Source organism: Rhopalosiphum maidis, chromosome 3 (assembly GCF_003676215.2).
Source record: "Rhopalosiphum maidis isolate BTI-1 chromosome 3, ASM367621v3, whole genome shotgun sequence".
NCBI classification, from domain to species: domain Eukaryota; kingdom Metazoa; phylum Arthropoda; class Insecta; order Hemiptera; family Aphididae; genus Rhopalosiphum; species Rhopalosiphum maidis.
The window spans coordinates 20,946,081-20,970,689 of NC_040879.1; the positions used below are offsets into that span (position 1 = coordinate 20,946,081).

Below are 24,609 nucleotides of genomic sequence, written 5' to 3' on the forward strand. Positions count from 1 at the left end.
ACCGCGTATCTTCGCCTGTACACGCCTGCAGTCGTCTGTGGATACCTTCCGCGGTGTCAACGAACATTCCGCGGTGTATAACGTTCTAATATAGGTAATTAAGCGTATATCCCACCGGCTGTACACTATATAGGTAGGTATTTTATAATTCAATATATCGTACACATAACATTATTATAACGCAGCAGACGGTTTACCAGTTCTATAGGATTTCGTGGAGAAGATTTTAGAGTTATTGAGGGCGAATCGTGATTATATGTGCTTCGTAAACTTTGCGTAAATGAACGGAGTTTCTATATTGTACACGATTCCGTTTTAAAACAAACTCTCAATTAAAAGAGAATCCTCTCAACAGACTGAACATCTGTACTTAATATCGTACCTATTATTATAATATTAATAATACATTATCACATAGTGGTTCATCATGTGCAATCGCAAATCGAGTAAATTAACAAAAATAAATAATGTAATTTATAAGATAAAATAAAATAACATAAAATTGCAATACCTTTGCACGAAATATTTAACCGATAACTTGGATAACTCTGTAATGTAACGTTATTATGTTCTGTGTTCAAGATGATAATCACGAATCAATTATTATTATATTTTGTTGTATGATTGTATATGCTTTTCTCGTTATTAAGTTCTTGCAGTGATTATTTGGTGTATAAAATGATAAATTACGAGCATACACATCGTATTACAGGAAACGAAAATCCGGATTAAGTCCTCGAAAGGCTGATGTGCCAAACGCCGATTATTTAGTCGTGGGCCCCCACCAATGAAAAAACAAAACGACTGAGTGCCGGTTATTGCTTATATACATCGATGTAGACTCCAGGGTGCCTTCGTCTACTATGTCCTGCTTAAGGAGACGTGAGACGTCATACCTTAATTTGTTGTCGCCGTCTTACAAATATAAAATATATTAAATTTGAGTTCAACTGACCCAATGTTGTGTTGTTAGCTTAAGGATTAATAGGAATTGACATTTAATTAGAAGTAAGACTATTGTCTGCGTTCTCCCGTTGATTTTTTAATTTTTAATTCAGTTTAATTATGCAAAATATTAAAATAAAAAGATTCTTTTAAATTACTTAATAGTAAAAATATCGTGAGTATAAAACCTACAAGAGAATAACACAGATAATGTTTTTACTTTAAAGTTTGACCATATAATTAATCCATACTCTAATTTTATAGCAGATAACACAAAATCGGATCTACAGAATGCTAATTTTCTATGTTGTATACTTTTGTATAAAATGAAGACATTTATTATGGGTATGAGAGTTCTCTTAATACAGATATATACAGCAACATAACTATGATTTATAAGGCCCGTAGCAAAAATAAACAGTGAAGGTTCTTTCTTATGAATTTTTATGAGCGCCGTCCTCTCAAAAATAGTATATGTCATTTTTTTGTTAGTAACCAAAATTTCACAAAATTTAAAAAAAAGTACAAATAAAAATCAATCAAAATAAATTAAATATCAAGCTGTTTCTTGCCACTCACACTTGTTCATCTCAACATTTTATCTATATACTAGGTAACCTATATTTATTATAATGCTATTATAGTAGGTATTTTAGAATGGTTGGAACATAGCGAAAACCATAAATTCAGATTAGTACAATTACATTAAATGACAACCATATAAAATAATCATAATACTAAACTGAAATAATTTATTATTTTTCAACAATATAGATATTTATTATTAAAACTTTTCAATTATAATAATATTTTCAACAGTGCGATTGTGTGTATTCGCAGGCCTGTAGGGCTCGCGTTTTGTCTACCCCGTCACCCAATTGTTGCGCCACCGCTTGTATGTAGGACCTACACGTTATGTTATACGGTGTGTTTGGAAAGTGTATGAAATTGTTTTTTTAGTTGTACACAATCGTTTTAAACGCACCGTATAGGTGCGTACTCTCCCGCAATCGTACAAATGTACAATAATAATATGACGGTGGAAAAAAAAATATTAATAATAATAATAAACCGTCCGCGGGACGGCCGGCCGGCGTACACGCTCTATGTATTTTAAAAATAATTATAACCATATACCTAAGCTCCGCGTGCGAGATATACCACACGTCCCGCCGCGGCCGGTCCGCCGTAGCCGCCGGCGGCGATCGAATGCACAGCGAGACGACGCCGCGGCGGCACACCGTATAATAATAGAAATTCATTTCGATACGCGCGACACGTTTGTTCATGCGGCCGATGTACGTGTTTCTCTGTCCGCAGGTCCGATCGACTGTGCGCCTTTTATTCGCAAACGGACGGAGACCGAGCGTGGACGAGCGGACGAACGCTGACAAGTGCGCCGAAATGCGCCGCCGCACAGTGACGCAGCCGAGCGCGATATCCGTTTGAAATATTATTATTACCGTCATTGAAGAGCCGGAACGAGCGACGACGACGTCTGGTTGTCCGTATAACAGCAATAGCAGCCGCAGCCCGGCCAACTCGTCGCGATGGCCGACAGCGAGGGAAGTTCGGAACAGGATGATGTTTCGTTTCTCCGGACCGTAAGTCTTGACGAATTTATTAAATAATTGTCATTATTTTTTATGATATCATAGTTTACTCCAACGCTCATAATTAATGTACATACATGATTAGTAATCCTATTTATGTATATATATAGCATATACGAATGTATAGACTTGGAACCAAATGGCACCAAATGTTGCATAGATATTACTCGAGACTCTCGGAGTGTTCTTTTCTCCATTTTTCTACCCCTATAGGTTGCTATATGGAATGACTTACACGCGAATTCCGTTTCGTTTATGTGTTGGCGGTTGGCATTGGTTAAATAAATAAAATTAAAAAAACAAATTGGTTTGAACTATATATATATATATATATATATTATATAGACAAGCCGCCCGCAATGCTTTGCAATTCGATTTTTTTGAAATAAAAGAAAATAATATTAAATTTATTGTTTGTTATTCAAATATTTCAAATGCACACCAAAAGGCAATATATGTTTGTCTAGCTTCTAGACATCAACAGACGGATTGCCCATCCATCTCGGCTGAATTAGTACATAAAATTAGGTACACTAAAATCGATATGCACCGACATAGCATCGTATTTAAAATTTATAAATGATTTATCAAGAAATTTTACTTAATTTATAAACGGTTACATTTAAACACACTTCTTAAGATATTGGTTTGTAAATAGCAACGTGAGTGAAAAGGATTATTATATTTTTATGTTTTGGGTGGACAGTAAAAATTACCGTTACATTATCATTGATTAAATTAATATATGATTCTGGGGTACATGAACAATCACTATAATAAACTATTAAATAAATACATTTTCTATGCAATAATGTAATTTTTTTTTTCATTGCATTACAAAATAGGAAAACCGATTTTTACAAATTAACTAAAAAAGGAAATTATTTAAAAACAATTCTTTAGAAGTCTTGGAAATTAATATTAATAATATTTTTTAATTTTAATTTTAATATCTTTTAATATTAATTATTTTAATTTTTTTTCATATGAACAAAAAATATTTATATACGAAGTCTTATAACAATAATATGTAGTACAATTTCTTGAAAAATATTGAATTTTATCATAAGTTTAAATTTAATATGAACGAAAAAAATTATGTATCTACGCTTTAAAATGTTTAATTCTAAATTAACTATACTAATCAATAACCATACATTTGTAATTGTGTATTTTAGAAGCTACAGAATTTTAATAAATTACACAATTGTAATATATTTATTTACGCTAATACTAATTGAATATAAAATTGGAGAAACAGAATAAATTCACTTCTTTTGTTTAGACGAGTGATAGCCAACAGGGAATTTGATTATGTAAAAAACGCGTCTATAATTCTTTTTATAATATCTCGATATATAATGGGACAATTCCCTCACTTTAAAATATTTTCAATTAAAAAAAATATTTAAAATTCTATAGGAGATACAAAATTTTAAAATTCTATCTATATGACTATATACTACTTTTAGCAAACAATGAATTAATCGTTTGTTTAATTTCACTTAACGACATATTGATATAAATAATCTACTGATAAGTAATTTATATACTATTATAGTACATATTTACATTTACTAGTTTTTTTTTAATATGAAAATAAATACTTAACTCTTTTTTGACAATTATCGTATTAACTATAATTAAAAATGTAGTATAGGCTTATAAACAAACAATTGTACAAAAATTGAAAAATTTAGTCTATTCGAAATATTTAGCAGAAGAGGTTAAAGTGATTTACCTTAAAATTAAATTCAAAATATTGATTAATGATAACTTAAAATTAAACAATTTAACACGAATTATTAATACAGTAAATTCCCGTTACAACGAATATCAATATAATAAAAAATCCCGTTATAACGAAAGTCATAGATGTCCCCTGCCGAAAATCAGGGTTTGTAAAGAGCTTATTCGAATTTTCGTTACAATGAAATTTCCGTTAAAACAAAAAAAAAATTCGGTCCCCTGGAGTTCGTTGTAATGGGATTTTACTGTATTAAGATATTGTACCCACTGTCTTATAATTAATTTGTGAAATTTACAATTATTATAGTGAGAAATTATTTATATTTTTTTTACAATAGAAATATAATTAAAGAAATATTATAAAACCAAGGCTAGTTAAATATCTACTTAGGTATGTATTATTAGTTAATACTTTGATAGTTATTACTAAAGCGTATAGTGTATACCATAGTACATAGATTAACTGTAAACATATTTTTATAATTCAATATTATTACTAACGATATAGCGATTATGATGATATTTATATAAGATATACCGATATATAGTATCTCATGCATTTGATGATAAATAAAAAAATATCTTAAAAAAATAATAGAGGTACACTGTCACATCAACATTTCTAAAAAATTTAACACTGAAGGCAACTTTAGTTTCTAACTTATAAAGAATAAATTACAATATTCTATAGATAACAATTTAGAACGTTATATTTATATTTATTAGGTAAATTATAGTAAATGCTTTCTAAACCCAACCCTTGAAATTTTTTTATAAAAATTAAAAAAATATGTATGTTATGTTTATCGAAGTTTATAATACATACTAATTTATTCTATATGTAATTGTTAATATACTTAATGAAATCTAAGTTTCTTTAATATCATCGGCACTAGGTACTATTAATATACTTGTATACAGTAAACGTATACATTATTTATAGTAGCAAGTAGAAATTAAGTAAATTTCCCTGTTAATCCAAATAAAAATAAAGTACAATTATTAGTATAGAATTTTATTTATTGAACTAATTAAATCATAGAAGATAACTGATAAGAATAAGCTAAATATTAATATTCGTATGATAATTTAACAATATGCCTATTAACAATTGTGTATTTGTGTACCTTAAATACTATTCTAATAAAGAAGTTTAATACAAAAATAAAATATGAAAATCAATTATCTTTTAATTTTTTTAAATATTAATTTAGAATTATGTATAATTAACTATAAACAAAAAATTGTATATCAAACTTACATAGATAAACTAAAAAATATTATCGTTTTAAAATAAAAAATAATAAATTCCATTTTAGATGTTTTTATACTGAAAAACATATTTTATCTAATAGGTAAATACATTTATTCTAGAAAACTTATGATATAATTTAAATTTTTTATTATGTAACTCAGTCAGAATTGTATAGTGGTGGATCTAGGATTTTGTTTTTTATTTTGGAGGGGGAGGCCCAACATTTTTTATATTATATATTTATATATCATTCATAATTTTGTAAACACAATATTTACGATTTGGTATTAGGCCTTACAAATATAATATAACTGATAAAGGTGGGTCCCCCTTTGAACCCGCCAGTGGATTCGTAGTTAATATGATTAGTGCCCGGTGGAATCGAATTAAAATCGGCATGATTGATATAGATACTCACTCCCTTTCTCCCAGTTGTTTTTAAAATTAATATTAAATTGTCATTAGTTCAACACTTTTGAGTATAATAATAAATGTAATTGTCTAAAATGATGAGCATTTTTTATTTTTGTGTTTATCACCTTTTGAAGTGGTGAAAAAATCTCAGTTAACAACTTCAAGTAGTTTTTAGTAGAAAATTGGTTTAATTGGTATACCTACTTTAGTTGGTAAAAGTAATATAATTTCTTTTTATCAAGGTGAATTGATCAATCCATTATTATTTGTTATTATTATTCTAATTAACTTTCTATGTATTATTTTGTGTATTGTTTTATGCAGAGGCGTAGCTAGAGGGGAGGGGGGTATTAAAAAAATAACAACCTTTATTGAAAAAATAAACCATGAATATAATTATAAAAAAAATATACCGTATTTGTCTATACTAATAATATTTATATTTTGATTAGGTATATCAAAATATTTTATTAAAATGTAAAAAAAAATGTATACAAAAAAAGTAGGTACTACATTTTATTTAATTATTACAGTATTAATCTTATTCGACGACTTGTATACTTAATTCACGTATTACATCTTCTGTTGACACTAATATATTATCATGATGTATATTCATAATTACCAAACCAGTTGAAACAATTTTCACTAGTAGTACTTCATAAATATGATTTCAAACGTCGAAGTGTTGAAAAGGACCTTTTACTGGATGTAGTTGTAAGCGGCCAAATTTCTAATATAATTAAAAATTTGTAAATAGTTGGAAATATATCTTTATTGCAACTATTTAATGTTTCTATTGTATTTTCGGGTATTTTTTTTTTATTTGTTGATGCTATATTATGAATTCACGAATTAACCCAATTCAGTTATTTCATCTACTTCAGTATCTAATGAATATATATGTTTTTAGAAGATCTTTAAATTTGATTTCATTAAATTCACGTGGATTTATTAAACAAATATTGTTTAATAACAATTTTTGATTCATCAAGTTGTTTAGAAAAATTATCTAAAAATGGTGTATATATTGTCATATTGAAATCCTATAGTGTATTTTCACCCTGTGGGTCATACAAATATTATGAACATTAAAAAAAAAATATAGGTACCTATAACTATTTTATTCAATGTTTTTATCATGATATGAAAACAAATATTTTTTAGAATGGTAACAATAATTTTTAATTTTAATACTTAAATATTATTATTAAATAAGTATTTTAATTAAATTAGTTTTAAATAATATATAAGAACATTTTTCCAATAAAAATGTAGGAGTTGGTAATATTTTAATTACTATCAGTAAAATAATAAAAATAATTACCTATTTTTAATAGGAAGATATGGTGTGTTTATCATGCACTGCGACTGGAGAAAGAGTTTGTCTTGCAGCTGAAGGATTTGGAAATCGGCATTGTTACTTAGAAAATATTGCCGATAAAGTAATATAAAATATTCAAAAATGTAAACACAAAATTAAACTTATTATAATATTTACAATATATTGTAGAATATTCCACCCGATTTGTCACAGTGTGTATTTGTCATTGAACAAGCATTATCTGTGAGGGCTTTACAAGAACTAGTGACAGCTGCAAGTTCTCAAGAGGTAATTAAATTATTACTTTGAATTTGTTTAAACATTTATTTACATTTTTTCTTAGGGAAAAGGTGGAACTGGATCTGGACACCGAACATTGTTATACGGAAATGCTATTTTATTACGTCATCAAAATAGCGATATGGTTTGATTTGATTATAAATAAATAAATATTAATTAAAAAAATAAAAATAAAAATCTTTATAAAAAATATTTACAGTATTTAGCTTGTTTATCAACAAGTTCATCAAATGATAAATTATCTTTTGACGTTGGTCTACAAGAGCATTCACAAGGTGAAGCTTGTTGGTGGACTGTGCACCCAGCATCGAAACAACGATCAGAGGGTGAAAAAGTTCGAGTTGGAGATGATTTAATTTTAGTGTCTGTGGCAACTGAACGGTATTTGGTATGTCAATACTTCCTATGTTATGCAACGATATAAAATAATAATAATGTATTTAATTTGTATTATAGCACACTGCCAAAGAAAATGAGTTATCTGTAGTTAACGCATCATTTCACGTAACTCATTGGTCAGTACAACCATATGGTACCGGTATCAGTAGAATGAAATACGTTGGTTATGTTTTTGGTGGAGACGTACTAAGATTCTTTCATGGTGGCGATGAGTGTTTGACAATACCGTCGTCTTGGAGCAATGTTTCTGGACAAAAGTATGTATTGAAAATTAATTAAAATACATTGTACCTATATAGTATTTTGTAAATTAAAAATTTGGATGAATTAAATTTAAAATATAACAAATTTTAATCTTGAATAGTTTAATCACTTTTTAATAATTATAATTTTTTTATAATCATATATTTGAACTTGAGTTGACTATATTTTAAAATCTATTATATATAAATAATATAATTGTTCATTATGTATATATTATAAACATACATATATTATTCGATTATTGTATCTAATATATAGGTAGGGACCTATATATACGTATATATTAACAGAGTGAGCAATAGAAATGTTGGGTGTCTGACACCCAGTGTTTAGCTAACTATTATTGGTGAACTGAGGAAAATATATTGGTGCCCATATTCAATATATCATAACATTTGTTATATTTTCTAGATTCTAGAGAAGCTAAGATTTTAAACACACATTAAAAAATACACTAAAACCATCCGTTAAGTAGGCTTACTCTTAAATAACTTCTATATCTGGGCCATACACATTATTCAGGCCATAAACTTATATTGTCAATAAACAAAGAATTTAATTCAAAATTAATTAAATAACACATTTTTGCTAACTTTACAAATTTATAAAGTTTTTAATCGCCTTTAAATTTTCAAAACAATATTTTTTAAATAAACAACACAATTAGAAGGTAAACATAAACAAATAAATAATTTGGTAAAATAAGTTATGAAAAAATCAACTACACTACTAATAAAGTATGTCAATAATGTACATATTTTACTTCAATAATAAAAATATTTAATCATACAAACGATGTATAAGTTATAAAACTTTTACAATTTTTTTTTTAGCTTGTAATTTTGAAAATTAAGTAGTTAACTATAGAGTGGTCAAATTTATATTTCTCATAAATTCATATTCTACTTAAAATCTCTACTCAAATGATTTTTCATCTTTCATTGCTATTAAAAAACAAATTATCGTAGAAGCTTGAAATCGTCACCAAATATATTTTATATGATAATTTCTTATACATGATAACAATTTTAAAATATTTCCAATGTTTTTTAGTTATTTGTACACATTGGGCATTTTATAATATTATGGTTTAATGTATAAAAATATCTGTTAATAAAAATGTTGGTAAAATATTGAAATTGTAATTCATTATCTTATATAGATTGTTCTTATAGATTTGTAAAATTATTTAAAATACATTCGCACAATTTATTTTTATAAGCATTTAAAGTTTAATTTTTGACTAAAATTTGTTAAGGTTTCGAAAATTTGTAAATTGTTTTCAGATGAAAATATAATAGTAAGTTACTCATATTATGTAGTTCATACTAATCATACTGCAAGTTAAAAAAACCGATAAATATATAAGTATAATTTTTTATAGACATTTTAAGTTAAAATTTAACCTAGTAACAATATCAAAAAAACATATTAAATATACTTATAATGATATAGACTGACCGAAAATCTCCGCTCATTGTTTTTAGTGCATCCATCACAGCATATATTCGGCACCTACCATTCAGCAAAGCAGTACTCATTTTTTTATATTGGAAAAACTCCAAATTTATCATATGAATCTATGAATTTGTATACTAAGCCTCCTTTGTTTTGTTTAGTTAAATAATTAATAATATACAGAGTGTATCAAAAGTCTTCATCCGATTACAAATTTATATAGCTCGGCAAATATTAGCTACTAGTAAAGACCCATATACTAATGAAAAGATTAGATAACAAAGTTTATTTTAAGTTATCTTTCGATTAGTATATGGGTAATTTATCTGCGGCTAACGATTGCCGAGCTACATAAATTTGTAATCGGATGAAGACTTTTGAAACACCCTATACATTTTTAATTTTATCTTAATTATCATCACATAATTTCATCATCAGCTTTTTAATTAGAGTAAAATTATAGCTTTTCTGCTATAAATGTAATCATAAATTGATTAGGTGTCATTAAAAAAATATTATTTCAAATTTTAGTTTGTGACCGGAATGTTGAATGTATTGATTTTACAAAAATGTGTGTTGTTTTTTGTGCCTTTCATCATAATTTGGAGCCGTAAAAATACTTAATCATACATTTTTATTATGGTTTTTTTAAAATGTAAAAGATACATAGATATTTTTTTTTTATAAGCATTTGAAGTTCAAATTTTCATGAAAATTGTCAAAATCCCAAGAATGTACAATATATTTTGTAGTTAGAAATGTATAAATTGTTCAATATTTACAGCCGAGGTTTGGATATTTTCGCAAGATTCTTCATAAGTATCTAGTACTCGTACTTACTGAAATCATAAAATCTAAAAAATAAATAGACTTTTTTTTATATACATTTGAATTTAAAATTTGAACAAAAGTAGATATATTTAAACAAAAATAATTATTTTAGTTATTTTGTAGTTGTATAAAAATATCATTCACAGGAACTTGAAACTTTTAACTCATAATAATATTTTAAAATGACAAAAGCAATATTATGGTGAATAATTTATTCAATCTATCGTAATAATTAATAGTGAAATAAATTACTAAAGAGGATGCCAGCGTAGTATTTATTATCTCTCTCTAACCCACGCGCAACATAGCAAATTTTACGTTCACAAAAATGACTGTAACTATATTAATTTCTCAAAGTAGAGTGAAATTACCTATTATAGAATTTAAATTTAAGAACATTATCTAGAGCATCTCATAATCGTTTTATTATATTTTTATTTTAAAGCGAGTAAGATTAAGATGTTTAAACAATTTACAATTTTAAAATACTCATAACTCGCTTTAAAATAAAAATATAATAAAACGCTTTTAAGATGCCCTAAATAATGTTTTTAACTTTAAATTTTATAATAGGCTATTTCACTCTAATTTGAAAAACTAATATGGTTATAGTCATTTTTGTAAACGTAAAATTTGCTATGTTGCGCGTGGATTACAGAGAGATAACAAATACTAAGTTGGCATCCTCTTAAGTAGAATATAAATATATTTACTATTTAGAATAATATAGGATAACAGATCGTCTTGGCGTCTTCCTTCGGAATTGTTTTTTTGTATGTAATGATTTTATCATTGTATTAAAATTTAACAAATATACATTACAGTAACTTATTGACAAGATACACTCGACATACTTACTAGCAACCTACTTTGATTTTGAACAAAGTATAATAATGACACCACATGACAAGCCAATACTAATTAGTTGAACACATTTTTCATTTGTATCTATTTCTTAGATGGGCGTCCAAATATTTAAATTATCCAAATATTTTTTTTCGTAGAAGATAATTAATATTATTCCTAAATACCCAATTATAATCGATTTGCATAATGAATGTTATGAACAGCAAACAGCTGGAAAAATATATATTTCGACGTATAGAAGAGATTCTCTAGTTTAAACTCTAAATTCTATGTTTTTAAATAAATTATTAAAAAAAAAAAAAAAAATATTTCAACTTAGCGCTTTTAAAATAGTATGGTCTTGCTTATCCTATTTAAACTTTTACTTTATTATTTTTATAATCTATATATTTTGTATAAATATAATATAGGTATGTTTAAATCAAACTAGATTATAAAAAGCTAATATTAGGTATATATTTCTTTTAATATTCATACATAATAGTATTAAACTATTAAATAAACAAAGTAGTATGAATATATTCATATTGTACCTATTGGTTGATCTGAATTAGTCTTGGCAAAATCTAATGAGCTTGTATGTAGTCAAGTTTTAATAGATATACCTCTGATGAATTAAACTATTAAATATTTTAAATCTAATGAATAATAATTATATAATTTAATTTTTAATCTTTTTTTTAAAGATATTTAATTCCCATTTTCTATGGATATAATATTTTGTGTATTTATCGTAATTTAGTATAGTAATTTATGAAGGCGGAAGCGTTATGAGTCAAGCAAGGTCATTATGGCGTTTGGAGTTAGCTAGAACTAAATGGGCCGGTGGATTTATTAATTGGTATCATCCAATGCGAATAAGACATTTGACAACTGGACGGTATTTAGGTGTCAACGAAAACAATGAGTTGCATTTAGTTTGCAGGTAAACTATATGTTTATAATAAACAATATAAAAGTATGAAAGCAAACTTTTTATTAAAAAAAAATAATTTCTTGTATAATATTATTCATCAATACATGATTGTATTACAGAGAAGAAGCCACCACTGCTTCGTCTACATTTTTTTTACGCCAAGAAAAAGATGATCAAAAAATTATTTTAGAAGACAAAGATCTAGAAGTTATTGGAGCACCCATTATTAAGTATGGTGACAGTACAGTGTTAGTACAACATTCTGATACAGGTTTATGGTTAACATACAAGGTATGTATATTTAAAATTTAAAACTTAAGATGCATAATAAGTTCTAAGAGATATTTTAATATTTTAATAAAGTACCATAAATTGCCATTTGTTTTATTTTTTAAATAGGTTGTTATTTAAAACGATTTTTTTATGTTTATTCATATATCTTGATAAATATTACTCCTAATATTACTAACCTAATAATATGTTTATTTTTTGCTTATTAAAATTTGCTTTCAAAAACACGCCTTTAATAATTATATTAAAGTATTATATAAAAATATTTCTGGCATACTTTTTAATACATATATTTAAAAACTTTCAATTAAACTATTTATAGTGTTATTTTAAATATTAATACTTATTCAACAAGTTATTAATAGAAAATATGTAAAAATGTAAAAATACAACTTATTACCACTACCTATATAATTTAGTTTATTTTAATAATTTAAAAGATTAAATGGAACTTATATTTTTATTTATTGGTTTAGTCTTATGAAACAAAAAAAAAAGGCGTCGGTAAAGTAGAAGAAAAACAAGCTGTATTACACGAAGAAGGTAAAATGGATGATGGATTAGACTTCAGTAGGAGTCAAGAAGAAGAGTCTAGAACTGCTAGAGTGATACGTAAATGCTCATCATTATTCACACAGTTTATTTCGTATGTAGATATTATCATCAGTCAGTTTTTTTTTAAATAAAATTTAATTTATATTACAAAATGCATTAATAGTGGATTAGAAAATTTACAAAGTAACAGACGTTCGTCATTATTTTGTTCATTCGTTAATCTAAATGAAATGGTCATGTGTCTAGAAGATTTAATAAATTACTTTGCTCAACCTGAAGAAGATATGGGTAAATATAGCTGTAAAATAATTATTCTATTATATACTAAAGTACCTATCAATATTAATTATTATTTTTTTACTATAGAGCATGAAGAAAAACAAAACCGTTTTAGAGCATTAAGAAACAGACAAGATTTATTTCAAGAAGAAGGCATATTAAATTTGATCTTAGAAGCTATTGATAAAGTAAATATTATCACATCACAAGGATTTATGGTCAGTTTAGCTGGTGACGAGTCGGGACAAAGTTGGGATGTAATTTCTGGTTATTTATACCAGTTGCTAGGTTAGTTTTATAAATGATGGTTAACAGTCTAATATTATCATATTGTGTTATAAAAATATGGTACATCCATATTAATTTTTATTATATTTTTTAGCTGCAATTATAAAGGGAAATCATACTAATTGTGCTCAATTTGCTAACACTAACCGATTAAATTGGTTATTTAGCCGGCTAGGATCTCAAGCATCCAGTGAGGGAACTGGTATGTTAGATGTACTTCACTGTGTTCTCATTGATTCTCCAGAAGCTTTAAATATGATGAAAGTATGTAATAAATTCATCGAATAATATACATTTAATAATTTAATATCTATTAAACTATGAAAATTTTTAGGATGAACATATTAAAGTAATTATATCTCTTTTGGAAAAACATGGTCGTGATCCCAAAGTGTTAGACGTTTTATGTTCTCTATGTGTTGGTAATGGTGTGGCCGTACGAAGTTCACAAAATAATATATGTGATTTCTTATTACCAGGAAAAAATTTACTTCTTCAGACCTTACTAGTTGACCACGTAGCCAGGTATATTAACCTTTAAAAATTATACAGTGTAAAAATAATTAAGAGATATTTTAATTTCTATTTTAATAAACTGTTATAATCTTAGCGTACGTCCCAATATTTTTGTTGGCCATGTAAGTGGATCTGCTGTTTATCGAAAATGGTATTATGAAGTAGCAATAGATCACGTAGAACAAACAACACATTTAAATCCACATATTCGAATTGGATGGGCAAATACTGCAGGGTAATTAAAAAGCTTAATCAACTTATTTATTTAATTTAATTAAAAAAAAATAATTTAAGAATTTTTTCACAAAAAGCCTTTTATTAAGAAATTATTCCATTTGTTTTGTCTTGTTAAATTGCTTTGCTAGATTAATTTTATCACCTAAGTAGATTTGACCTCCAGAAGATTTATTTTTAGTATGAGCTATAGAAATAATGTTAAATTATTTTCAGTTATGTTCCATATCCTGGTGGTGGAGAAAAATGGGGTGGAAACGGTGTTGGGGATGACTTATACTCTTTTGGATTTGATGGATCATATTTATGGACAGGTAAATACTAAATTTGATAATTATCTTTCATTAAAATATATTAAAAATGTTTAATATAAATAGGAGGACGCAAGTCTGAAGTGATGCCTGGTTCACAAATTTCTAATATTAAAAAAGGTGATGTAATTGGCTGTGCATTAGATTTAACTATTCCAATTATAACTTTTACATTGAACGGTCAATTGGTTCAAGGAGCCTTCAGAGACTTTAATTTAGATGGGATGTTTTTCCCAGTAATTAGTTGTTCATCAAAAGTCAGGTAACATATTATTATAAGATATTTTTAAATTGTGTTATTGTAAAAATTATACACAAATATTTTGAAACATTATCCTCGATATATAATAAGTGATAATTATACATCGAAATATACCCTTTTCAAAATCAAATTTACAGATAATTATTATATAGTTAATATTTTTGGTAACTTTAAAATAGTTGGAAATTCATATCCTTAAATCACTTAGGGTAAAACTGTAAAATTAAAATAATATAAATATTGGTATGGTTTATAGTGTTTATACTATGATTTAGATAAATTCTCATTTTAAGTTATACATATTATATGAATAAATATTTAACTAAATCTCGTTTAATAATTTTTTATAATTTTTCATATTTTTTAAAATCAATAAGTAATTATTTTCAATTTTTTATTGAATTTAATATAGTTGTCGTTTTTTATTGGGCGGAGATCATGGTCGGCTGAAGTTTACTCCACCAGACGAATTTTCTCCCCTATTTGAAACTTTATTGCCCCAACAAATCTTGACGATCGATCCGTGCTTCTATTTTGGAAACCTTAACAAATGCGTGCTCACGGGTCCGTGGTATGTCGAAGACGACACAGCGTTTGTTCCAAATCCAGTTGATACATCGATGGTATTATTTTTAAGACACTAAATAAATGATTAAATTATGACACTTTTACGATTATTTTTAGATCACTTTGCCTAGTTACATAGAAAATATTAAAGACAAATTAGCAGAGAATATTCATGAAATGTGGGCAATGAATAAAATTGAAGCTGGGTGGCAATATGGTGATAAAAGAAATGATACTAGGAAATATCACCCATGTTTAATACAGTTTGACAAGTTGCCTCCAGCCGAGAAGCGTTATGATTCTCAATTAGCTGTGCAAACACTTAAGTAAATAAAATATATATATGCCTATTCATTCGTATATGAAATATTAAAAATTCCACAGAACGGTTATTGCGTTGGGTTATCACATATCTATTGATAATCCGCCGTCCCGCATTAAAACGGTACGATTACCCAACGAACCATTTATGCAATCCAATGGTTACAAACCAGCACCACTAGATTTATCTGCAATAAATTTGTCAGGAAAAATGGAAGAATTAATTGATCAGCTAGCTGAAAATACACATAATTTATGGGCAAAAGAAAGAATTCAACAAGGATGGACATATGGTTTAAATGAAGTAATGTTTTAAAAAACATATAAATGTAAAACTTTCCATTGTAAAATAGATTAATAAAATTATACTAATGCTATTTTTGAAATATATTATACACAACTAATAATGATTTTATGTGATTATTTATTAGTCAAGTAAATATTAAAAATAATTAATAAACTTTTAAATAGATAAATATTTTGAATAGATTAATGAATATATTGTGTTTTTAAATTTTTCATCTTATATTTTGACAACTAAGTTTACTACAACATACGCATTGTTTTTTATTACTGTATATTTTATAATTTCGTATTAATTTTATATCTTGTTTTATTTTTATTTATTAATTATTGTATAATATTTGAGTTTGAATCTTTTTAACAACATTTTTTTTAAATGAAAATTTTTTAGGAATTACAAATGTTGCGCAGTCCTCACTTAGTACCGTACAGTAAAGTAGACGACGCCATTAAAAAAGCTAATAGGTAAACTAAAATTTAATAATTTTGTAAAAAGAAATAATAGCGTTGTATTAAACATTTCAATTTTTTACAGAGATACAGCAAGTGAAACAGTCCGCACGTTATTAGTATATGGTTACAATTTAGATCCTCCGACTGGAGAAACAAACGAAGGTACATACCTATATTCGTATTTATTTATTGTAATATGTATAATTATCTTTAAATTTTATAATATTCACAAATATAATTTTTTTTGTTTATTGCGTAATTTACAGCAACACTCTTAACAGATGAAAACACTAATAGATACTTGACGTTCAGAACATATCGTGCTGAAAAAACATACGCTGTTTCAAGTGGAAAATGGTAAATGAACTTTTCGTATAAAAGTTAAAAATAGATAGGTACCTTGTTAATTGTTATATTTTTCAAAGGTATTTTGAGTTTGAAATATTGACTAATGGGCCTATGCGAGTTGGATGGGCCAGGTTTACATGTTCTCCGGGTTATCAAATTGGCAGTGACGAAAATTCTTGGGCATTTGATGGTTATAACGTGTGTATTTAAAAAAATAATATATAATATGTTAACGAAAAATGCTTTTAAACACATTTTATTTTAAAGGAAGAAAAAATTTATATGGGAACAGCCGAATCGTTTGGTAGACAATGGCAAGTTGGAGATGTCGTGGGAGTGTTTTTAGACTTAATGGACCATACAATAAGTTTTTCATTGAATGGAGAATTATTAATGGATACATTGGGAGGAGAAACTACATTTTCAGAAGTCCAAGGAGAAGGATTTGTACCTGCGTTTACTCTGGGACTAGGACAAAAAGCAAAATTAACTTTTGGTCAAGACGTAAACTCTTTGAAATACTTCACGACTTGTGGACTTCAAGAAGGATATGAACCATTTTGCGTGTATGTACCAAACAAAATACTTATGTTTTATAAACTAGGAAAATTTAAAATTTTTATTATTTTAGAAACATGAAGAGACCTGTAACATATTGGTATACTAAGGATCAACCAATATTTGAAAATACTGATGATTTTTCATCTGTAATTGATGTTACAAGAATTCCAGCTGGTTCAGATACACCACCGTGTCTAAAAATAAGTCATAATACATTTGAAACGATGGAAAAGGCAAATTGGGAATTTTTACGACTATCTTTACCTGTCATATGTCTACCAAATTTTATCGAGTTAGTATTATTTATGTTATTATTATTTAAATTGTAGAACTATTTATATATATTATATAAATATTTATACAACAATATTTTTTTTTGGAAAAAACTTTAAGGTCCATTAAATTTATTGTTTTAATTTTATAAAATTTTATCAATTATTAGTAAATAATAATAATGGAAGCATCAAAACCTTTTAAATGTTATAATATCACTGAACACTGAAACGTGATTTTTTTTTTTATGTAATAACTTTTATTATCAAAAAAATTTCCAAATACAATTAGTATTGAAGTAGGAGAATAGATTGAATTGTATGCACTCAACGATAAAAAAAAATATATAACGTGGTTATGCATAACATGAAAAATTATTTTACTTTATTATACTATTTTTATGTTAACTATATAATTTTTTTTAGTGAACAAGAAAAACAAAGAAGATGGCAAGAAATAAGGATTAGACAGCACAGGTTATTGTCGCAATCTGAGCATGCTACCCCTGCTCATATTGAACAAATAATGAAATCAGGATTTTCAATGAGTGATATAAAAGGTTTTCAAATATAAATATTAACTCGAAATAGTTCTTTAATAAAGTTTGTTATACATATTTAATATAAAGGTCTTCATCGAGGTTATTCAGACGATCCTGCAGAAAACGACGAAATTATGCCAAATACTACGCCTTTACCACCGAGAGGAAAAAATCAACCACCACCACCAAGACCCCCTCGAAAAGGATCATTATCTAGGCATGATGATTTAACAATCGAAAATGGTATTTATATTCTTAGTATACAAAATGTGTTAACTTATTATTTATTTAAAATTGAATGACTAATATAGACGGGAAGTTGAATCGTTCATCTAGTGAATTGAATTTTAACATATATAGTCATCAAAATGGTAACGGTCAGGATATAAACAAAGATGATAAGAAAAAAAGAGGACGTTCTCCATTTCGGTAAAAATTTAATTTTAGACGATTATTATTCATCAATTAGTCTATTACTTATTTAAACTAATAAAAATTTACAATATATATTTATCTAAGATTTTTTTCGAGAAAAAAAGAAGGGCCTTCAGATAATCCTAAAAGAGCAAAAACACCAGATCCAGCTAGAAATGTGGATAGATCACGTAATGCTGCTCACAGACCTAATACATTAAATGAAAGAGTAACCCCTCAAATAAGAGTTTCACAAGTAAGAGTTAAAATTTGTTAATTAATATGTATTTATAAAAGTAATAAATTCAAATTTATTATTTTAAAGATGGACTTAAAATTGGTTCCACCAGCTATTCCTGATAGACCAGGAGGTCCAAAAGCAATGTCATTTACACCTTCATCAGCAGGAATTGAATTTGTGGGAAATGAAATATTTGATTTAGAATGTTTAAAATTAATAAACGAGTATTACTATGGCGTAAGAATATTTCCCGGCCAAGATCCAACACACGTTTACGTAGGATGGGTCACTACTCAATATCACCTCCATTGTAAAGATTTCAGTCAAAATCATGTTCGAAAAAGTACTGTAACAATTGTCGATGAACATAATAGAATTTTAGAAAGGTAATTTTTATTTTAAACCATCATATTCAATTAATAACTACGTTTATTGTTCCGTATAGTATTGATCGCCAAAGCTGTTACATGGTTCGATCCGATGAATTATACAACGAAGTAACAAATGATTCGTCGGGAAAGGGAGCATCTCAAGGAATGGCTATAGGTTGTTTTATTGATATAGCTACTGGAGTGATGTCATTTACATGTGAAGGAAAAGAAACTAGTTTTAAATTTAAAGTAAAATCAATTCTAAAATAATAATTTAAGTAAATTGTAATTAATATATGTATAATATCTTAGATGGAACCAGATATTAAGTTATTTCCCGCTATATTTGTGGAAGCTAGTAGCAAAGAGATATTACAAATTGAATTGGGTAGAACTTCTACCACGCTTCCATTATCTGCAGCTGTTCTACAAAATTCTGAACGTCATGTTCTTCCTCAGGTATTTTGAGTTTTTAAATAAATATAATTTACTTAGTATAATATTCATGTATATTTAGTTAAATTTTATCATTTTTATATATTTTATATATATATCTATTTTAGTTTCCACCGAGATTAAAAGTCCAATGTTTAAGACCACATCAGTGGGCTAGAGTTCCAAATGATTCTTTACACATTCATACTCTGAAATTATCTGACATTAGAGGATGGAGTATACTTTGTGAAGACCCAGTATCGATGATTGCATTACACATTCCCGAAGAAGATCGATGTATAGATATTTTAGAATTGATTGAAATGGAGAAATTATTATCGTAAGTTATTAATAATTTTTATCATAGATAAAATTTAATATTTTGTAATTTAAAATTAAACGAATTTTTTAGTTTCCATGCTCACACATTGACTTTGTATGCGGCTGTGTGCTATCAAGCTAACTACCGAGCTGCTCACATATTATGTACTCACGTAAATCAAAAACAATTGTTATATGCTATATGTTCAGAGTATATGTCTGGTCCATTGCGTCAAGGATTTTATGATCTCTTAATAGCTTTACATTTAGAATCCCATGCAACAACAATGTAATTATTTTTATATTACTAATGTAAAAAATATATTGATTATAATTCTTTTTTTTTTTAGGGAGGTTTGCAAAAACGAATACATTATACCTTTGGGACACGAACTAACTGCTTTATACGATGATCCACAAATGGGTCATAGTTTACGGTCGTTACAAACTGAATCAGTTCGACCTCAAATGAAAATGACTGAAATTTCGTAAGTAAAAACTAAACTTAATTATAATTTCTTATTTTTATAGTCGTATTTTAAATTATTTAATTTACTTTTAGAGACGTTATTGACAATGTTCGAAACTTATACAGTCCTTATTTCCCATTACAAGTAGTCAGAGAATATGTGATGACAGCTCTAGAAGAAGCCGTGTTAGTTAATCAGGTTCATAATAGAGATCCTATTGGTGGATCTAATGAAAATTTGTTTTTGTAAGTTTAGAAGAATGATTAAACAATTATTTTTATGTTCTAAATATTTATTATATGTGTTATTAGACCGTTATTAAAATTAGTGGATCGTCTTTTGCTTGTCGGTATGTTACGTGACGAAGATGTAGAAAAATTATTGATAATGATTAATCCTGAAACGTGGGATCCTGAATTTCAAAAAGGTAGAAAGCTTAAAAAACAATATCAGAATTCTATAATATATTTTTGTAATTGTTGTTTAAGATGGTCCTGATGAACACAGAAAAGGTTTATTACACATGAAAATGGCTGAGGGTGCAAAACTTCAAATGTGTTATTTATTACATCATTTATGTGATATTCAACTCAGGCATAGGGTTGAATCGATAATCTCTTTTAGCTATCAATTTGTCAATGATATACAGATAGTGAGAAAATTTTTTATTTAGTACTTGAAAATATGATATTAAAAATTGTTAAATTTATTATTAAGGATCAATTAAGAAGATATAATGAAATTAAACAATCAGATTTACCATCTGCTGTTGCTGCGAAAAAAACTAGAGAGTTCCGATGTCCACCTCGAGAACAAGTATAAATATACAACTTTATGTTTATTTGTTTTTATTTACAACAATATTTATGATAGATCACAGTTTAGACATTTTTTAAATCAGCTATATTTTACTAGTTAATTTTTTTGTTTAATATCCATGTTGGTTGTATAATACAAAAAGTATTGAAAAAAATCTTGATGATTTTTTTTAAACATAAACAATTTAAATAATCATTTTCAGTTTAAACTATATTTTTTAAGCTTATTTTTTTCGTTTCAGATGAACGCAATATTAGGTTTTAAAAATTTGGATAGTGATGATAAAGAAAATTGTTTGATTGGCGACGAACTTCGTGAAAGAATGAACGAATTTAATGAGAAACTCATGAAACAAATATCCTTAGTAGCTCTCCAAGAATCAGAAGATGACGTAATTTTACTAACAATTTAAAATACTATTCTTATAATAAAATCATATTTTATACAAAAATTAATATTTTTTGTATTGTTATTAATTTAAAAAATTTTTAGTGATGTTTGATAACAGAGTATTGTTATTTATCATTATTACCTTAATAATTACTATTTAATAATTGTATAAAAAATATTTACAAAAATTATGACTTTATTCTTTGTAGAAATCAGATCTGAATAACATAAACAAAGAAGGTAAAATAAAACAGTTTTATAACTTTATAAACGCAGTAAAAGATGAAGCAAATGAAAATGGTCTTAATGAACATGAAAAAAAAATACCAGAAGGTTAGCTGAATTCAAGTATATTTTCCATTCTTGAAAATATTATCAATACATTAAATACAAACTAATATAACAACAAATGAGACACCATAAACGACGTACAAAACTTGTATTGTAGATCAATCAAATATCAATCTTTAAAATATTTGAAACGATTCATAATTTTTCGTAAAAACATTCTATTGATGTTTTATTTTGTACTTATTCAAGATATTTTAAGATAAGTTAGAATATTATAATTTAATATTGATGATTTTTAGATATAAAACATTTTTATCAACTTTTTAATTAAATAATGCTTATCTATTGTTTTTACAATAAACTTAATAAGAATATTAGGCACTAAAATAATTATTATTCTTAACAGTTGTTTTAAAATGTAAAAACTATATGTTTTAAACAACTTACTTTTCATTATTAAACTAATTAATTTTCAGTTGAGCTCAATGCTTAATGGTTGAAATATATATATTTATATTGATATTGAAAAAGAATAGAATTTTTTTTTAACTAATATTGCTTGTTATTTTGCTACCAGTGTTACTGTTTATTACTTACTTCATATAGGTACTAAAATATATGTAAGGAAATGTTGTCAATTTAATTCTATTAATGAATTACAAACTATCAAATCACTATTTATTATTACAATAAAACAATATAAAATTTTTCAGAAATATTTAGAAAAGTTTTAATAACCACTATTGTATCATGGGCTGAAGAAACTCAAATCGAAACACCAAAATTAGTTAGAGAAATGTTCAGGTATGAGTTCTTAGAACCTACTTATTATAATACATGTCATACAATACATTATGTTATATATATCAAAAAACATTTATTAATTTATTTTATTATTTTAGTTTATTGGTAAGACAGTATGATAGTGTAGGAGAATTGATTCGTGCATTAGAGAAAACATATGTAATTAATTTTAAAACAAAAGAAGACGTTGCTCAAATGTGGGTTGGACTTAGTCAAATCCGTTCTTTGTTGCCAGTGCAAATGTCACAAGAAGAAGAAGAATTGATGCGAGAACGATTATGGTAAATATTAATATTTTAAGAAATGTGTTTTTCCCAAACCAACCTATTGTCTGGAAAATAAATAGGCTTAATTTTAAGACTATTTATAGTATGCATTTAACGATTCAAGTAAAGGTTAAGAGGATGACACGCCCGCATATGTTATCTTTGATTTGTTACATAGCATAATAAATTTGCGTTTAATTAAATTTTGATTTGTTAAGATTAATATGAGAAAATAAAAGAATATAATCTGCGTTCTTTCATTAGTTTTAAATATATATATATATATATATGTATTTTTTTAAACTATTTATGTTTATATTTAAATTTTTATATTTTTAACACTCTTAATTTGGTTAAAAATTAAAATATCATCGAAAACTAACAAGTGAACACATATGATATTTTTGACTTTATTGAGGCTAAAACAATTTGTGTTTGTATTTCTTATAGGTACTTCAACTAATTAGCTACCTACTTAATACTTTAAGCTATATTTACTTTGATCTAACCTAATCTATATAATCTCACTTAATCGTATATGGAGTGTTACTTATAATAGGTAGTTATACTTCAAATAATTAATATTAATCTAAATATAATTGTAATAATAATAGTAAATGAACATTAATAATAGTATTAAACATTTTAACATATTATTAAATTATTAACAAACATAATTTTTAGGAAACTGGTAAATAACCACACGTTTTTCCAACATCCTGATTTAATAAGAGTTCTTCGGATGCACGAAAATGTTATGGCTGTCATGATGAATACACTGGGAAGGAGAGCTCAAGCTCAATCACAACCAGGTGGAACTACTGTAACGGGACAAGATGGAGAAATCGTTCCGAAAGAAAAGGTAATATTATTTATTTATCACGTATGCTTAAAGTAATTTAATTATTTCAACAAGATAACTAATCATATAAAAACTAAAAATATGTTTTAATATATTATGTACAACAGGATACATCACATGAAATGGTTGTAGCTTGTTGCCGGTTCTTATGTTACTTTTGCCGTACATCCAGGCAAAATCAAAAAGCCATGTTTGATCATTTTTCATTTTTATTAGAAAATAGTAACATATTACTTTCTAGACCGTCATTAAGAGGAAGTACACCACTCGATGTTGCTTATTCATCGCTCATGGAAAATACAGAACTTGCATTAGCGTTAAGGTATTTACGAATAAAATCATAGATACTGCGAGGAGGTTGCAATAGGACGTACTTGCATCAAGCTGGATTTTCTAAAAGAAAAAAAAAAAGAAAAATATACATAAACAATTGCATATGAGTGAAAGCATTTTATTTTACATAACCACCAACGAACTACTTATATTG

The 24,609-nt window shown here is 26.5% G+C and overlaps 1 protein-coding gene across 1 annotated transcript in view; it reads left to right on the plus strand.

Annotated features, from left to right (window-relative positions):
* Nucleotides 1-24,609, plus strand: part of LOC113558741 (ryanodine receptor) — a 52,883-nt gene continuing 28,274 nt past the window's right edge. Inside the window, 46 exon segments of the mRNA XM_026964267.1 lie at nt 1-133; nt 2,266-2,549; nt 7,317-7,421; nt 7,490-7,588; nt 7,644-7,724; nt 7,800-7,988; nt 8,057-8,256; nt 12,162-12,344; nt 12,455-12,626; nt 13,103-13,272; nt 13,345-13,469; nt 13,548-13,748; nt 13,843-14,012; nt 14,083-14,273; nt 14,359-14,499; nt 14,715-14,812; nt 14,876-15,071; nt 15,484-15,694; nt 15,756-15,964; nt 16,023-16,263; nt 16,654-16,727; nt 16,798-16,877; nt 16,982-17,072; nt 17,141-17,261; nt 17,331-17,629; nt 17,695-17,916; nt 18,323-18,456; nt 18,526-18,681; nt 18,750-18,867; nt 18,958-19,108; nt 19,178-19,479; nt 19,539-19,713; nt 19,777-19,923; nt 20,028-20,239; nt 20,312-20,509; nt 20,571-20,708; nt 20,783-20,935; nt 21,002-21,117; nt 21,179-21,342; nt 21,408-21,506; nt 21,751-21,900; nt 22,109-22,232; nt 22,904-22,994; nt 23,093-23,275; nt 23,945-24,122; nt 24,230-24,444. Of these exon segments, the coding sequence (XP_026820068.1) occupies nt 2,496-2,549; nt 7,317-7,421; nt 7,490-7,588; nt 7,644-7,724; nt 7,800-7,988; nt 8,057-8,256; nt 12,162-12,344; nt 12,455-12,626; nt 13,103-13,272; nt 13,345-13,469; nt 13,548-13,748; nt 13,843-14,012; nt 14,083-14,273; nt 14,359-14,499; nt 14,715-14,812; nt 14,876-15,071; nt 15,484-15,694; nt 15,756-15,964; nt 16,023-16,263; nt 16,654-16,727; nt 16,798-16,877; nt 16,982-17,072; nt 17,141-17,261; nt 17,331-17,629; nt 17,695-17,916; nt 18,323-18,456; nt 18,526-18,681; nt 18,750-18,867; nt 18,958-19,108; nt 19,178-19,479; nt 19,539-19,713; nt 19,777-19,923; nt 20,028-20,239; nt 20,312-20,509; nt 20,571-20,708; nt 20,783-20,935; nt 21,002-21,117; nt 21,179-21,342; nt 21,408-21,506; nt 21,751-21,900; nt 22,109-22,232; nt 22,904-22,994; nt 23,093-23,275; nt 23,945-24,122; nt 24,230-24,444 (7,127 nt within the window). The 5' untranslated portion in view covers nt 1-133; nt 2,266-2,495.